The 17,794-nt window shown below is 42.4% G+C and overlaps 1 protein-coding gene across 1 annotated transcript; it reads left to right on the top strand.

Moving 5' to 3' along the window:
- Nucleotides 1-1,729: 1,729 nt before the first annotated feature.
- tmeff1b (transmembrane protein with EGF-like and two follistatin-like domains 1b) lies at nucleotides 1,730-15,816 on the top strand. The gene is made up of 10 exons (XM_029755501.1): nucleotides 1,730-2,439; nucleotides 8,768-8,877; nucleotides 9,283-9,412; nucleotides 9,574-9,600; nucleotides 9,789-9,885; nucleotides 10,949-11,097; nucleotides 14,050-14,106; nucleotides 14,350-14,470; nucleotides 14,650-14,811; nucleotides 15,148-15,816. The coding sequence occupies exons 1-10, from the start codon at nucleotides 2,286-2,288 to the stop codon at nucleotides 15,230-15,232; spliced, it is 1,092 nt and encodes a 363-aa protein (XP_029611361.1). The 5' UTR covers nucleotides 1,730-2,285; the 3' UTR covers nucleotides 15,233-15,816.
- The last annotated feature ends 1,978 nt before the right edge of the window (nucleotides 15,817-17,794 follow it).

Below are 17,794 nucleotides of genomic sequence, written 5' to 3'. Positions count from 1 at the left end.
GCTGTCTATCGTTGTCTCTGATTGGGAATCATACTTAGGCAGCCCTTTTTCCCACCTTCAGTTGTGGGATCTTGTTTTTGTACAGCTCTGTGTAAGCCTGCAGAACGTAATGTTCATTTTCCTTTTCGTTATTTTGTTTAGTGTTCTGAGTAAAAGTAAACATGAGCACTTACCACGCTGCACCTTGGTCTCCTCCTTACGACGAGCGTTACAGTGGTTTTGCATGGTGAATGTTTTTTGGAGAAGGCTTCACAGACAACATCCATTAATCTTAACCTGAGAGGGCAATCAAAAGGCCTATCCATGTATAATACAGTCCATCCACGTTTCGCATGCTATTTGACATTACAATGCATTCATTATACATTGGATAGTTTCAGCTCTTTCCTTCAATGACTATATGATTTCAACTTACAGTAACATTTTAATACGAATACACATTTTAGAGTGATATTGCATTCAGAGTACATGGTTGAATCAATACGTTATAGACTGGTGTGCAGATAAATGGATGTAACCTCCATGCCATTAGCCATATTGTGCTCAGTTTAACACCTATTTAAACTGGGGTGACCGTTACAAAAATCTGTTTTTTACTTGATTCATTGAATATGAAAAGAATATTAACTAAATTCATATTTCAACATATTCATGAGAAACATAAAAAGTGGTAGATACAGTTAACACAGTGTACCACATTTCCACTGATTTGACTGGAAATGTGATTGTTTTACTCACATCTTAAAATTGCACCAGTCCTAGCTGCTCAAACTCGTTGATGCAGTTGTGAGCTGACTCAGTTTGGGAAAACAGCCCCACAAGGCACATGTCTTCACTCCGAAAAAAGGAATCCATGTTTTAGTCAAACTAGTCCTGATTGGTGATCTCTTCGGTGATCCTGAAACCTCAGGTGTCTGGCAATGGCTTGACTGTGGTTGCATTGTTATATGTGGTAATACTCATCAATGTGTCTTTTGAACAGCAGCCCGAACATGAAATATGAAAGAGTGGTTGTGTTATCAGAATCAATAATACCACTGATGTTGTGGTGTCCAACACAACATGGCATGCTGCGCCACTGCAGTGTAAGGACTGAGAGAACCATAGAGACGCAATATGAGCCATGTAATAAGTCATGTAATATGTAAGCCATGTTATCCAATCAAAATGTATTGTACCAAATATTTTACAGTGAAATGCTTGCGAGCCCTTTCCAACATGTATAAGCGTGTAATAAACCATGTAATAAGCCTCTAGTTAGGCTACTAATGAGATCAACTGCTACTGACAGTGCCAGAACAATCAGCTTGAGTGTTTTGAGCATAATTATTATTTAGACATGTCATGATTCACAATTTGTGAAATTGTAATTTATACTAGTTGGTAAGTAACATGGGAATAATCAATTTAACATGGATTGGTAAACTGTCCATCTGTATTTTCTATCTGCCAGATAGGCCTATCCCTCTTATTCTTTTATATGTGAAAGAGCACATATGGCTTGCATTTTTTTATACTTTAATGAATGTACTTGTCTTACTCCTTGATTACGAAATATAGTTAGTAGGCTTAGGCTGTAGCCTTTTTACAGTTTTAGCAAATGTCGCTTTATAACGTATCCCACTAGGCTACAAGCGGAATCCCCTCCCCACACATTTTATGGTGTGATCTTGCCGCTCCACGGCAAAGCGTGCTTCAATGATTGGGGGTGGTCTCGCGTCATGTGATACCCAAGCGTCACCGAAGTCCTTTGTTGATGGTGATTCACAAAACCTCACTCAGACATTGTCTGGGTAAATTGCTACAACAAAATCATTTATTTTCGCCTTTGTGGGATTGTGTTGTGGAAGGATGCAGAGATATTCTCGGAGGGGCATTTTAAACCAGCTGTTTGCCGCTGGGGTAAAATAGAGGCAGACGCGTCAAAGGTAAATGCGACAGTCAAAACAGCTCATTATCGCACACCCTATCCCGTACGACGGCCAGACGAGCGATCAATAGAGCAAAGCCAACATTTCGGTTGTGAAATTTGTGAGCTAAAGTCCGATATAATGCCGTTTTTTGCTATGGCTATGCTGGGAGATAATCCCCTTTCTGCAAAGGAGATTACACCTTTTTTTTAGCCGTGGGTGAAACAGTTTGCCAACAACAACGCGTTTTGTTCTCCGTCCATCAATTCACATCTGGTGGATTCGTTGATGTATTTCTGCCATTTGAATGAAAAAAGGCATATGTTGTGATTTGGAGAAAAGACGGTGTCCACTCTACACAGCATCGTAAGCATCATGTCCATAGGATATCCCCTCTCATCTCACGGACCCTCAGCAGGCCGTTTTTTCGCTCTCCTCTGCCTTTTGGCCGTCTCCACACTGCCTGGAGCACAAGCCTCTTACCCTGAGAGCAGCGAATGTATCTCAGGAAAAGGCAAGGACTGCTTGGGTGAGTATCAATACATTTTCTTTATCAATTAACTTTTCCAAAGCAAGCACTTCTATGGGAATAATTTGTGTTTATCAGACACACATCCTGTGTTTTTGCAACATAGGAGCTCCTGAGGTGTTTATTGTCCTTGCTGAATGAACGCTGGTCGGTAATTGGGCAATCTCCTTGACCAGCAGACAAAGCACATCATGCTCAATTGGTCTGGATTAGACAGACATAAGGCAGGCAGTGTCACTGCTTCATAAGAGGAATCACTTTGAGGCAATGCATGTTTTTTTAAAAATATATATGTATACATTTGGGAAATGTGATTTCATAGGATTATGTTTATTGGGGGGTGGCTCGATCTGTCCCCTCTTGTTGGTGAGGTGCATGCAGGGAAAATTTTCCATATTTTAACCCCACCCTGGATTGTCCTGCTGTTTTTGTTTGGGTTTCATTATTAAATGGAAACAGTAATTCCTCAGTTTCCTGGTTAGGAGTAATGACTTTTGTTTATATACACCAGTTGTAGAAAAGTACCCAACTATCCTAATTGAGTCAAATTAAAGATACCTTAATAGAAAATGACTCAAGTAAAAGTTAAAGTCACCTAGTAAAATACTACTGGAGTCAAAGTCTAAAAGTATTTGGTATTAAATATCCTTAATTATCAAAATTAAATGTAATTGCTAAAATATACTTAAGTATCAAAAGTAAAAGTATAAATTATTTCAAATTCCTTATGTTAAACAAACCAGACGGCACCACTTTGTTTTTTTTCATTTACGGATAGCCAGGGGCAACCTTCAACATCATTTACAAATGAAGCATGTGTGTTCAGTGAGTCCGCCAGATTAGAGGCAGTAGGAATGACCAGGGATGTTCTCTGCATAAGTGAGTGAATTGGAACATTTTCCTGTCCTGCTTAGCATTCAAAATGTAACGAGTACTTTTGGGTGTTAGGGAAAATGTATGGAGTAAAAAGTACATTATTTTCTCTAGGAATGTAGTGAAGTAAAAGTAATCAAAAATATAAATAGTAAAGTACAGATAACCCCTCCACCCCCAAACGACTTAAGTATTACTTTAAAGTAGTTTTACTCAAGTACTTTACACCACTGGTATACAGTGTCATCGTGGGTTAAATTGAGGGTAAATTAATTTTACTCTTTATATCCGGAATATATAATATGCTTGCTATAAGTTCACATCTGCTATGTGGTTTTCTAAGGGGTAACATTCAGTGTGACTTTGACAGATTGGCCTATGTTTGATGATATTTAAGATGAATGGAAACGTAAACCCGTTTTGGATGTAGCTCCACCCTCTCCATAATCCCATAAACCATGAGTGATGTCCTCTCGTTCCCATAATAACGGTTTGTTATGAAGGCCTATGTATTGTATTCATTCAGTAGGCTACGGTTTCCCCTTTTATTTAAAAGCAGTCCGATTTATAACGAAGAGTGAGCTGTCCTGATAAAGCCAATTGTTTTCCTCTTGTCAAGCTATTTGTTTACATTTGCTGCTTGCCTGACTAACTTCCGTCAATAAGCAGGCCATTCCTTTTCCCCATGGTCCTGGTTGCTCTTCAATGCTCCTAAAAACAACCTATAATTGGGTGCTGATCCCAAACCGCTTAGGAAACCCCATAGCAGATGTGACCTTAGCAACCGTAAGTATTCTGGATATATGTCACGCCCTGACCATAGAGAGCCATTGTTTCTCTATGGTATAGTAGGTCAGGGTGTGACTAGGGGGCGATCTAGTATAGCTATGTTGTGTTCTAGTTTCATTTTCTATGTTGGTGTTTTGCATGATTCCCAATTAGAGGCAGCTGGTAATCGTTGTCTCTAATTGGGGATCATATTTAAGAAGTTATTTTTCCCACCTGTGTTTGTGGGGATCTTGTTTCTGTGTAGTTGCCTATGAGCACTGCTTGAGCGTCACGTATCGTCTATTCTTTGTTGTTTCATGCGTTTCACTTAAATATGTGGAACCCAGATCATGCTGCACGTTGGTCCGAGTATGCTTCCAGTTCGTACGACGATCGTGACAGAAGATCCCACCACAACAGGACCAAACAGCGTGCCCAGGAGGAGATGGCCTCCTGGACTTACGAGGAGATCGAGAAGAGAATATCCTGGATTTGGGAGGAAATCTTGGCAAGATATGAAATCCTGCCGTTGAAGCAGACGCAAGGAGAGAAGGGAGGACAGCGACGACGCCGGGGTTCGCGGCCACAAAGACAGCCCAAAAGACAGCCCAATTTCTTTGGGGGGGGGGGGGCACAAGGGGTGGTCGGCGGAACCGAGGAGTGAACCAGAGCCAGTCTGGGAGAAGAGGGAGAAACTGGAGGAGAGTGAACGGAGAGAGTCAGAGACTGTCAGAGAGTGGATGGAGGTATTGGAGGAGAAAGAGCAGAGAGAGTTGTTGAGTTGGTGGAAGATGCACAACATTTGCCCTAAGGAGCGTGTAATCAGTTTAATGCCACCTGAGTCAGCTCCCCGTACTCGTCCTGAGGAGCGTGCTATTAGTCTGGTGAAATCTGTGCCGGCTCCACGCATCAGGTCTCCAGTACGCATCCACAGCCCAGTACGTCCTGTGCCAGCTCCTCGCACTCACCGTGCGAAGTATGTCATAGTTCCGGTACAATTGATGCTGGTTATACGCACCAGGTCTACAGTGCGCCTTCACAGCCCAGTACGTCCTGTGCCAGCTCCTTGCACTCACCGTGCAAAGTGTGTCATCGAACCGGTAACATTGATGCCGGCTATACGCACTAGGTCTCCAGTACGTCTCCACAGCCCAGTACGTCCTGTGCCAGCTCCACGCACCAGGCCTCCAGTGTGCCTCCCCAGTCCGGTACGTCCTGTGCCTGCTCGCCCTGAAGTGCCTGTCACCATTCCAGAGCCTTCGGCGATGGTCCCCAGTCCAGAGCCTTCGGCGACGGTCCCCAGCCCAGAGCCTTCGGCGACGGTCCCCAGTCCAGAGCTTCCGGCGACGGTCCCCAGCCCAGAGCCTTCGGCGACGGTCCCCAGTCCAGAGCTTCCGGCGACGGTCCCCAATCCAGAGCCTTCGGCGACGGTCCCCAGTCCAGAGCCTTCGGCGACGGTCCCCAGTCCAGAGCTTCCGGCGACGGTCCCCAGTCCAGAGCTTCCGGCGACGGTCCCCAGTCCAGAGCTTCCGGCGACGGTCCCCAGTCCAGAGCTTCCGGCGACGTTCCCCAGTCCAGAGCTTCCGGCGACGGTCCACAGTCCGGAACCTCCTGCGACGGTCAACGTTCCGGAGCCTCCAGCGGGGGTCAACGGTCCGGCGCTTCCAGGCAAAGCGTCCAGTCCCGCTCCAAGGCCAGAGCCTTCCTCTGCGCCATGTCCAGTCCATGCACGATGTCCAGTCCCGCTCCATGGCCAGAGTCTTCTGCGCCGGTGCTCAGTCCAGATATGGCGTCCAGTCCCGCTCCATGGCAGGAGCCTTCCTTGACACCGAGGTCCAGTCCAGGCACAGTGTTCAGCCCGGCTCCATGGCTGGATCCGCGGGATGGGCGGGTTCTTCGGCCCGCACCAGAGCCGCCACCAAAGCTGGTGGATCTGCGAGCTGAGCGGGTTCTTCGTCAGAGTCGCCAACGATGCTGTCGGATCCATTGGGCCGAGTATGCTTCCAGTTCGTACAACGATCGTGACAATATAAAGATTCATTTCAGAAATGAATGGAAAATAATATCACTGTATCATTTCTTGCCTTTATTCGGGGCTTTTCTTTTCCATGGTTTTCAGGTTGAGGCATGTTGCTGGATCTAGGATACCCAAATTATAATGTGGGATGTGGATTAAGCTTGACCTGACATTAGACTACTTCTGAAAATATAGGACAACATTTTAATTTTAGAGTGAACTGTCCCTTTTAAATGCAGTGAAGTGTGGTGTTTCCCCACTGTTACTGAGAAACACAGATTGTATTTCTCAAGGCATGCATTGATTGGGTTGAATTCAGTGGAAGCGTGGTTGTTGTTAACCTGCACTGCTGTAAAGAACAAACATCAGTAAAACAGCCAGAAATTACTGCACCTATGCGCCTATTCTGCAGGTCAGGATCAATGCTATTTTCATTAGGGTTTTATTTAATTCAAGCCCTGGTCCCACTATGACTTCTACTGCAGTGTTTTAAAGACTAGTGTTCCTATACAGTGGTGGTATTGATTGATTACAGAGGAGTTTTAGGTCATGGCCTGTATTTAATGGGCTAGCTTCGGGATCCCAGGGCGACAGTGACTGTAATGAGGAAATGAACAGTTTGGTCAATAGTCCTTTAAGTACAGGGTGACTGGGATCGGGGCTAGCCCCTTTATATCGAGACTGTGACCATTGGTTGATTAACACAGATCTATTTAGAAGAGGAGGGGATTGTTAGGAGTGGCTGACTATAATCTTTGGCCTGGAACTACTTTGCCTCCCATTTGTTGAAAGGTTGGGTTATTATTAGTCCCTGTGGCATGCTTACCTGTCTCAAGACAATGGATTAGTTGTATAGTGGCTTCCTCTTCTTAAACCTTCTCTAACAGTGGGGATAAGACAACATAATGCTCCTACTGCATGTTGAGATATGTCTTCCCTCATGGGGACTGGCGATGAGAGCAGGAGGGAACTTCAGTTCAAACCTCAGTGGGGTAGGATTCTTCCATTCCCATTACCTCTCCTATTCTCTCTTTTTCTCTCTCCCTCCATCCATCCATCCCTCTCTCTCCTTCGCTCCCTCTTTTTCTCTCCTTTGCGCCCTCTTTTATCTCTTCCTCTCCTTTTATGTCTTAATTTCTCTCTCCTCCCCCCCCCCTGTAAATCTCACAGACCAGGGGTTTTCCAATGTTCTGATAGTTGATAGGAGTGCTGGGTGATAATGCTGTTGACCCCAGGAGGATGTAAATGGCTGCTGTCAAACCTGCCTGGAAGGCTGGGATGGTCTTGTCATTCCTCCATTAGAGCTCTGTGAGATTCAAACACTCTCCCTCAGGGTGTCCATGAACCTTGAGTTGTTCCAGCACAGTAGCACAACAGTCATTTTGCACACCTACTGTAGTTATCAAAGCTATTGAAAAACAGATTATACTACAACTGAATGTCAACAGGGGAAATAAAATCCTCTGTAATTTCACTTCAGCCGTAATGTTTTTGATAGTTAACTGTTACTGGTTGGTTAAAGTTAATATTGAAGACTTGCAGCACTGAGGAGATGTTTTGACCAAATTCATTGACCCTGACGATGTTATCCAATGTAATTCCCTACTTATGACCAGGCTAATGATGAACTTATTCAAACAATATTGTGATGGCCTACTTTACTATAAGTGCCTTGTAAGCCCACTTTGGCAACCTGAAATCCTATCATTCCTATCAGGAATGCCTCTCACACATAATGTGCTTGAGCTCCTGATCAAAGATTAGCAGATCGGACTTGACCCTCTTCTCCAATCTTTTCAAGTCAGCTTTCTGGTCCCTGTTGATGGTTCTTGGCTTTGCTTTCCCATGATCATGCAATGCCAAGGCATTACTGTGTAAACCAGGACCAACTACATTTCTCAGTCCAGTTATGCTGGGCAGTCACTGTTGTACATTGCACATTCCACTGACTCTCAATACAGTTGTACAAACGATGCGTAGCTAAGCTCTCTCTGTACCGGATCTCTCATTAGTCCAACCATTGACGAAATGAGGCGATGACTATTGATGTCTTGTGGCAAAGGAGTTGGATGGCTACGTGTTGCTAATGACCCGGGTCTTCGCTACATTGACTCCTCTCTTCCATTGATTTGTTCTTCTCCTTCCTCTGATAAATACCGCCCAGTGTGAGAGAGTGAGAGATGTTCCAGTGTATTTCTGGCTAAAGGGGAAGCTATGGGCTTTGGTGTGTCGGATGGATAAAAGTCATTACTGGAAGATGTATTCAAGTGGCCGTGAACTCTTAAGTTGTCACGGCTTTGGTTCATAGTGTATTTTAGCCTGGAATCCAGACTGATTTACTCTGTTTTGTGATGAAACAGAGCATATCCTTTTGCATTCAAGGCTAACTGTATTTTAGGTAAAGAAAAGTGTTTCCAAGTAGGCTATACCATAGGAGTTTTTTCTCAAAGGCTGTAGTTTGGGAAAGAATTGTGCTTTGAGTTGAACGCTTTCACACACTATTTGCTCCAATCTTCATGTTAGAAAGTCTTTCCCAGATAGAAAAGCAATGTCACATAAATACTAGTACATAACATAGACTATACTAGATATCCATATGGTTTTACAAATGGACCACTAAAATAATGCTATTTCACTGCCTTGCTGATAAGAACACCTTGTTTTTACCAGATTTGTCTGAGAAGAAAAGTGACCTGAGAGTGTGTGACGCTGCAACATGTCGTTACGGGGGGGCATGTCAAGAGAATGGGGCTGACCTGAAATGTGTCTGCCAGTTCCATGTAAGTAACACAGTGGAATAAAGGATATCATGTTCTCTGTTGTCAAGTAAGACTGTCATTACCATTGCCATGAGCAAGAAAGCAAGCAGGAATGGCTTTGCCAAAGCAAATCAGCTCCAATTGATTTTAATTTCAGAACTTTGTTCCATAGTATATTCCCACACATAATATAGAGATATACTGTATGTGATCGTACACAAATGTAAACAGGGTGTTAGTCAAATATTATATCTGTTTAGACTTCTTGCAGTAAATTTGCAGTCTACAAATTATTTGTAATTTTGTTCTGGCCGCCTGACTATCCGCTCAAGAAAAAAAATCGTCCCGTGGCTGAATCTACTTGATGATCCCTGGTCTAGGCTATGATGGTTCAGTAACATCCTTTCATTGCCCGTTGTGTCTTAGTGCTCTAAGAAGTACATCCCTGTTTGTGGGTCCAACGGAGACACCTATCAGAACGAGTGCTTCTTGAGGAGAGCAGCATGCAAGCAGCAGAAGTCCATATCACAGGTCTCTGATGTGGCCTGCTATGCAGGTGAGTCTTAAGTCGCAGGCTGCACACTTTCACTCAAGAGAGTACAGAATCACCTTTATGGAGCACAATTTTCATCACTCGGGTTCTGTCCCTAGTCATTTTGTTATTAGTCATATTAGGCCAAGCTGACGCTAACTAATTTTCTATGCTGTAACACACAGATGGCAGTTCCGGATCAGGCGACGGAGGTACAGTGTCGTAACTTGGTCTTGCTTCACTTTAATAAGCTTGACTTGACAACCCATGTTACAATGTTACAGTAAAAGCTGGTTAAACATAGCCTGCTTAAACAAAAGCTTTGCAGATCCAACCACTAATAGAACAGTATTAACTCTGTTGACAGCTAACATTTTTGAAATACTCTCCTTTTCTACAGATGATGAAGGATCAGGCACAGGCAGAGGGAAAAAGCCCACAAAATGCGTCAACTGCAAGTTTGGAGCAGAATGCGATGTGGACTCTGAAGATATTTTGTGAGTACTTTCCACTGCAGCTATTGTGCTCTCTGTAGTCTCTAAGGAGGACTCGTCTTCATCAGCTGTTGTGCTCTCAGTAGTCTGAGAACTCGTCTTCATCAGCTGTTGTGCTCTCAGTAGTCTGAGTACTCGTCTTCATCAGCTGTTGTGCTCTCAGTAGTCTGAGGACTCGTCTTCATCAGCTATTGTGCTCTCAGTAGTCTGAGGACTCGTCTTCATCAGCTATTGTGCTCTCAGCAGTCTGAGGATTCGTCTTCATCAGCTGTTGTGCTCTCAGTAGTTTCTGAAAGGAGGACTCGTCTTCATCAGCTGTTGTGCTCTCAGTAGTTTCTGAAAGGAGGACTCGTCTTCATCAGCTGTTGTGCTCTCAGTAGTTTCTGAAAGGAGGACTCGTCTTCATCAGCTATTGTGCTCTCAGTAGTTTCTGAAAGGAGGACTCGTCTTCATCAGCTATTGTGCTCTCAGTAGTTTCTGAAAGGAGGACTCGTCTTCATCAGCTATTGTGCTCTCAGTAGTTTCTGAAAGGAGGACTCGTCTTCATCAGCTATTGTGCTCTCAGTAGTTTCTGAAAGGAGGACTCGTCTTCATCAGCTATTGTGCTCTCAGTAGTTTCTGAAAGGAGGACTCGTCTTCATCAGCTATTGTGCTCTCAGTAGTTTCTGAAAGGAGGACTCGTCTTCATCAGCTATTGTGCTCTCAGTAGTTTCTGAAAGGAGGACTCGTCTTCATCAGCTATTGTGCTCTCAGTAGTTTCTGAAAGGAGGACTCGTCTTCATCAGCTATTGTGCTCTCAGTAGTTTCTGAAAGGAGGACTCGTCTTCATCAGCTATTGTGCTCTCAGTAGTTTCTGAAAGGAGGACTCGTCTTCATCTGGAAGATGACTAGTGACCACTAGTCCCTCATAGATATCTTTGCTTATTTTCTCCATATACTGGGGTCCTGGGTTGTCACATTCGATTCAAATTGATTGATGATGTGTGTTTAGCACTTTTAGTGAACGCAGTGTTAATACAGTGTTCATTAAACAGATTTTTATATAAATGTTTTCTGCGACACCCAGGTGTATGTGCAACATTGACTGCAGTGGCCATAATGACAACCCGGTGTGTGGAACAGACGGAAAATCTTACATTACCCCCTGTCACGTAAGAGAGGCTTCGTGCTTGAAGCAGGTGAAGATTGACGTGAAGCATCTAGGGAGGTGTCCAGGTAATGCCACGTTCTAACATTAAAATGTAATTTAGAAACATGTCATTTTATGCCCCATGTACTGTATTTACACTGCATCGTGGGACAAAATTATGGATCGTGGTTTTCGATGGATTTGATTTATTATTCACAATCTCAGGGAAAGAAAATAAATCACAATTTCATATTTGACTGAGATTTTTGGTGTAGAGATGAGGGGATCCTGCTGTAATGCGACATCCTAATTAACAGTTGAACACAATGTCCTAGACATCCTCCCCTGCATGGGTTCCTGGTGCCAGTCCTGATATTCCTGATCTGTGCTGTGTTTATATAAGCATCCCACCCACCAGTCTTGACTTTTCTCTAAATCTTTATCACTTTATACTGCCAGTGACCTATATGATGGCTAGTTCCTGTCAATCTCTGATGTTTATGACACCCACCCTAATTGGTTGATTGATCCTCACTATGACAATGCCGTGTGCTGTGTGGTGATGACTGAGACTATTTGGTTTGTCCCGAAATACAACATCTTTCTTCTGCGCATCAAAAGACTTCAGATTCTTCTTTCACATGCAGACTGCTTTGTGGACATGACCTCAATCTGGATGCACACAATTAGGATTTGGGCCACATTATAAGGGGCATTGGGAAACCAGCTGGTCTGATAACTACAAAGATGTTTCTTACCAGAACATCTGTTTAAAGCCGTTTAAAAAATGTCATTCTCCATTTGAGGGCGAAGATTTACTACCCCAAATATGGCCCTGTTTTTAAAAACGTCCCACAATCTAGGGCTAAAATATCTATTTACATAAATAATCTATATATTTTTTGTTTCACAGAGCATATATTGACCCTAAATATTACATGAACTTGCATACCTTGTTCAAAATGCAATAGAATACATCTCAACCTGGAAATCTGAGAACGAGTTGTGGATGTTCCAATATTCCTACTATGGGATTCCTATCATTTCACATTACTAATGTCAGTCGCTCTGGATAAGAGTGTCTGCTAAATCACCATGGTGATATTATTTGTTACCATAGCGATATTACATTCATTCTCAGAGAGTAATTGTTGTGCATGTCCTGAGATGTTTTTTAACAACATTTGTCATGTGACCCTATGTACGTGTCTATCTCTTAAATCAGTTTGGAGGCATTTCTGCTGATGGTGCAGTTGGCCAATTCTTGCAGGAGGGCCATTAAATGTAGTGAAGCATGCCTGTGTGTCACCCTACATCTCAACAGGCCAAATTGCCCTCAAGTTAAACCCAGTCACTCGCCACTTATCTGTCATTTATTGCATTTTGTAATACAAATGAGCATTGCAAAGGCATGCACGCATTACAATAACTGTCACGTCCTGACTATAGAGAGCTTGTATTTTTCTATGCTAGAGTAGGTCAGGGCGTGACTGGGGGGTTTTGTCTAGTTTATTTATTTCTAGTTAACTGCTATTTTTACTTGGGATATTAACTATATTACAGCAGACATAGTATTTATAGTCCGTCCTTGAGGTGGAGCTGAAATGTATGTAAAATACTATGGCAGCTTTTCCTCTCTAGCAAGCCACCGCTTGCTCCAGAAGTGGGGGCACTTTTCAAGCCATGGTGCGCTCTCTGACTATAAAGCCATGGTGCGCTTTCTGATAATCAAGCCATGGTGCGCTCTCTGATAATCAAGCCATGGTGCACTCTCTGATAATCAAGCCATGGTGCGCTCTCTGATAATCAAGCCATGGTGCGCGCTCTGATAATCAAGCCATGGTGCGCTCTCTGATAATCAAGCCATGGTGCGCTCTCTGATAATCAAGCCATGGTGCGCTCTCTGATAATCAAGCCATGGTGCGCTCTCTGATAATCAAGCCATGGTGCGCTCTCTGATTATTAAGCCATGGTGCGCTCTCTGATAATCAAGCCATGGTGCGCGCTCTGATAATCAAGCCATGGTGCGCTCTCTGATAATCAAGCCATGGTGCGCGCTCTGATAATCAAGCCATGGTGCGCGCTCTGATAATCAAGCCATGGTGCGCGCTCTGATAATCAAGCCATGGTGCGCGCTCTGATAATCAAGCCATGGTGCGCTCTCTGATAATCAAGCCATGGTGCGCTCTCTGGTAATCAAGCCATGGTGCGCTCTCTGATAATCAAGCCATGGTGCGCTCTCTGATAATCAAGCCATGGTGCGCTCTCTGATAATCAAGCCACGGTGCGCTCTCTGATAATCAAGCCATGGTGCGCTCTCTGATTATTAAGCCATGGTGCGCTCTCTGATAATCAAGCCATGGTGCGCGCTCTGATAATCAAGCCATGGTGCGCTCTCTGATAATCAAGCCATGGTGCGCTCTCTGATAATCAAGCCATGGTGCGCTCTCTGATAATCAAGCCATGGTGCGCTCTCTGATTATTAAGCCATGGTGCGCTCTCTGATAATCAAGCCATGGTGCGCTCTCTGATAATCAAGCCATGGTGCGCTCTCTGATTATTAAGCCATGGTGCGCTCTCTGATAATCAAGCCATGGTGCGCTCTCTGATAATCAAGCCATGGTGCGCTCTCTGATAATCAAGCCATGGTGCGCTCTCTGATAATCAAGCCATGGTGTGCTCTCTGATAATCAAGCCATGGTGCGCTCTCTGATAATCAAGCCATGGTGCGCTCTCTGATAATCAAGCCATGGTGCGCTCTCTGATAATCGTATAATCCTTGTGATTAGGGCTCTATTAGAACATGGAGCTTGAACACTATTTCCTTGAGTCCCTCCAATTCGATTTATTTTCAACTTCTTACAGTTGAAAAACTATTTTTAAGCAACCTCTATCCTAATGAATTCTTTCACATTTAAAATGGTGCAGTCTGTAGCTACTGAAAGGTTGGCTTGCTCAGAAAATAATTTTTGAACCGATTTGCAATATTGGGAAATTTCTGTCTTGCACTCAAAAATATTTATGTTTTTTTTTTTCAGAAAAAGGGAAGAAGAAAAATGAAGACGATGGTAGCAACAGCAAGACTGATCTTTTTGGTATGGCTGCTCCCTTTTACCACACTCTGTTATGATGTTGTTATGGTAGTTGATTTACCTCAGACCATGGTTCATGTTGTCTATATGGAAATAATACTGTTGTACTATTACATATCTGCAAAGCATATTTCTGCTCCGTCATGTCAGTTATATTTGAATTGCAACTGAGGACGAGGCCTAGCTCGCTCTTTAATATTTATATCATCCATATTAATATTTGTTATTTTCTGTATACCTTTAAAGACACGGTAGACATAGGGGAGGATAGCGCTTATGGAGGGATCCCCTCCCTCTGCACAGAGGACTACGCCAACTTCTGTGAACATGGCCAATGTGAAATTAAGTATAGCATCCCCACCTGCCGGTAAGATAACATGGTGTCCTTTTGTCTTACATACCTGCGTATGCTATGTTTCATCTCTTTTTGACCTAATTCATAGATAATTATTGTGTAATTACCATCTCACCATGTCATTTCTTAGTAAACACCGGGTAATTTCTGTATCATGAAATGAAGTGCTAGCGGTTTGGTTGTCTCCCCAGGTGTGACTCGGGCTACACTGGCCAGCAGTGTGATGAAATCCAAGACTTCAACATCCTGTACGTGGTGCCCAGTGGACAGAAACTCCACTACGTTCTCATAGCAGCCGTCATCGGAGCCGTTCAGATCGCCATCATTGTCGCTGTTGTCATGTGTTTCACAAGGTGGGTGTGCTCTCCAAAGTGACCTATCTGATCTTATTAACACATTTCTGATAGGCAGATTGAAATATTCTGTATTTTATAAGCCGTGTTTTGTAAACAACATACAGTAGCATAAATGAGCAAGTCTTATGGAAGATGCTATTCCAAATGTGACAATGTGTGTCATTTGACAAAAGATGGTTACTCTATAAAAGGTGTATACTTAGCTATACACATTTTTACAATCGTAATTGATTTCATATTTTTCAAACTCATTTCTAAAGTGCTGAGTAATGTGTTTTGTGAGGCAGTCAAAAATGAGAGTTTGATGTTATTCCATTGTCTTTTGTTTAATAGGAGGTGTCCCAAAACCCAGAGGGGACGAAGACAACAGCAACACCTTGGACACTTTCCCTCTGGGACTTCATCCAGGATGATGTAGCAGTTTTTTTGTGTGCATTTTTGCACCATATGAGTCACATTTTTTGATATCTGTTGTTTTGTCTCCTTTATTTTGAATGGATGTTTATTTATTTATTTTCTCTAATGGGGCCTTAGTTTTCTCTTCCTTCTGGACATATGCAGCTCTTGCTGCTTTTTTTCAGACTGCTGCATTATTTATTTTTTCCTACGGGCAGAAAACCTTCCATTGTTTGCAAGGTGGCATTGGTATCTTTAGGCACACAAACCTTGGATACCTAGGGTCTGGACTCATGCTATTTATCAGCGTCTCTCTGACTTTCTCTCAGTACCTTTTCTTTTTTTTTACGAAATACAACTATATACCAAATGCAGTTTTCTATAAATGAGGTAAAAGCTGATGTGTACAGTTTGTTTTTGGTTACTTTTCAATATACCACTCCGGGGATGGAACAATTTTTTTGACAAGGTACTAATTTAAATGTTTTTATATATAATTTAATTTTTTATGTTCTAATGTTTGTATTATTGCTAATGAAATAGTTGCATATAGCATGAGCTGTGAATGTGTTTAGTGATGTAGTATTAAATTATCTGTTTCAAACACTCGTGTTGCCTTCATATTATTATGACTAGTTCAATGACGGAGCCGAAATCATTTTCAGAAAATAATTTATCACAATGTTAAAATTGTTACGGAAGAAAAGGCGTATTCATATGTTACTGTAAAAATAAATGCACTGATTTTAATGCAGTTCTTGATTTACTTTGTTAAATCAAAAAATCTATAACATTGTATAACATTTGGAATCAAACAGGTATTTTATCAGACAGCATTATCCAATGGTAATAGCCATGTAGCAGCTTGCAGTTTTGTTTTCCCTGGACAAGTCACATGGTTGGAAAAGACTCTGAGCCCTAGTTATAAAACTGCATGTACAGTGCCTATCAGAAAGTATTCACATCCCTTGACTTGTGGCACATTTTGTTGTGTTACATCCTGAATTTAAAATGTATTAAAATTGAGATTATTTGTCACTGGCCGACACACAATACCCTATTAATGTCAAAGTGGGATTATGTTTTCAGACATTTTTACAAATTAATTAAAAACTGAAATGTCTTGAGTCAATAAGTATTTAACCCCTGTTATGGCAAGCCTAAATAAATTCAGGAGTAGAAATGTGTTTAGCATGTCAAATAATAAGTTGCATGGACTGATTCTTTGTGCAAAAATAGTGATTAACATGATTTTTGAATAACTACCTCATCTCTGTACCCCACACATACAATTATCTGTAAGGTCCCTCAGTCGAGCGGTACATTTCAAACAAATTGATCCACAAAGACCAGGGAGGTTTTCCAATGCCTCGCAAAGAAGGGCACCTATTGGTAGATGGGTAAAAAAAAGAAAAAGGCAGACATTGAATATCCCTTTGAGCATGGTGACGTTATTAATTCCACTTTGGATGGTGTATCAATACACCCAGTCACTACAAAGATACAGACGTCCTTCCTAACTCAGTTCCGGAAAGGAAGGAAACCGCTCAGGGATTTCACCATGAAACAGTTAGAGTTTAATGGCTGTGATTGGAGAAAACTGAGGATGGGTCAACAACATTGTAGTTACTCCACAATATTAACCTAAATGAAGGAATCCTGTACAGAATAAACATATTCTACAACCTGTTTGCAACAAGGCACAAATGTAATACTGCAAAAAATATGGCAAAGCAATTTACTTTTTTGTCCTGTATACAAAGTGTTATGTTGGGGCAAATCCAAAACCACACTCCATATTTTCAAGCATAGTGGTGGCTAAATCATGTTATGGCAGTGGAGGCTCCTCCGAAAAAGGGGAGGACAATCTTAGCGAATTTCATAAAAATAAAAATAGTGAAGCATTTTCAAGTTATCCTTTTTTGATAAAACTATACTAAATATATTCACGTCACCAAATCATTTATTAAAACTCACTGTTTTGCAATGGACTATAGTAGCCTCAGCAGCACTATGTGGGGTAGCACCATGGTGTAGCCTGAGGATAGCTAGCTTCTGTACTCCACTGGGTACATTGACTTCAATACAAAACCTAGGAGGCATGGTTCTCACCCCCTTCCATACACTTAAATGGAGGAAGATGGCACCGGAAGAAATGGCAGCCATTTTACGGGCGCCTAACCAATTGTGCTATTATGTTTTTTTTTCTGCATTATTTGTAACTTATTTTGTACATAATGTTTCTGCCACCATCTTACGGCAAAAAAGAGCTTCTGGATATCAGGACAGGGATCACTCACTTCGGTTTAGACAAAGATTTTTTTCTTCAACAAGAAGGATGCACAGGATATACTTCAGGAACCCGACAAGGCCAAAATCCCTGTCACTGGCAGGAGAAAGAGACACAGGTATAGAGGACACAGGGTGGGGTGCCTTATAATGATCCGCTGATGGTGAGTGGGAAATCTGCCTTTACCATCAATATTACTTGCCAACGTACAATCATTGGACAATAAATTAGATGAGTACAATCACGAATATCCTACCAACGGGACATTAAAAACTGTAATATCTTATGTTTCAC

Source organism: Salmo trutta, chromosome 6 (assembly GCF_901001165.1).
Source record: "Salmo trutta chromosome 6, fSalTru1.1, whole genome shotgun sequence".
Taxonomy (NCBI): Eukaryota; Metazoa; Chordata; class Actinopteri; order Salmoniformes; family Salmonidae; genus Salmo; species Salmo trutta.
The sequence above is the reverse complement of the archived record's forward strand: the minus strand, read 5'-3'. Positions and strand labels throughout refer to the sequence as shown.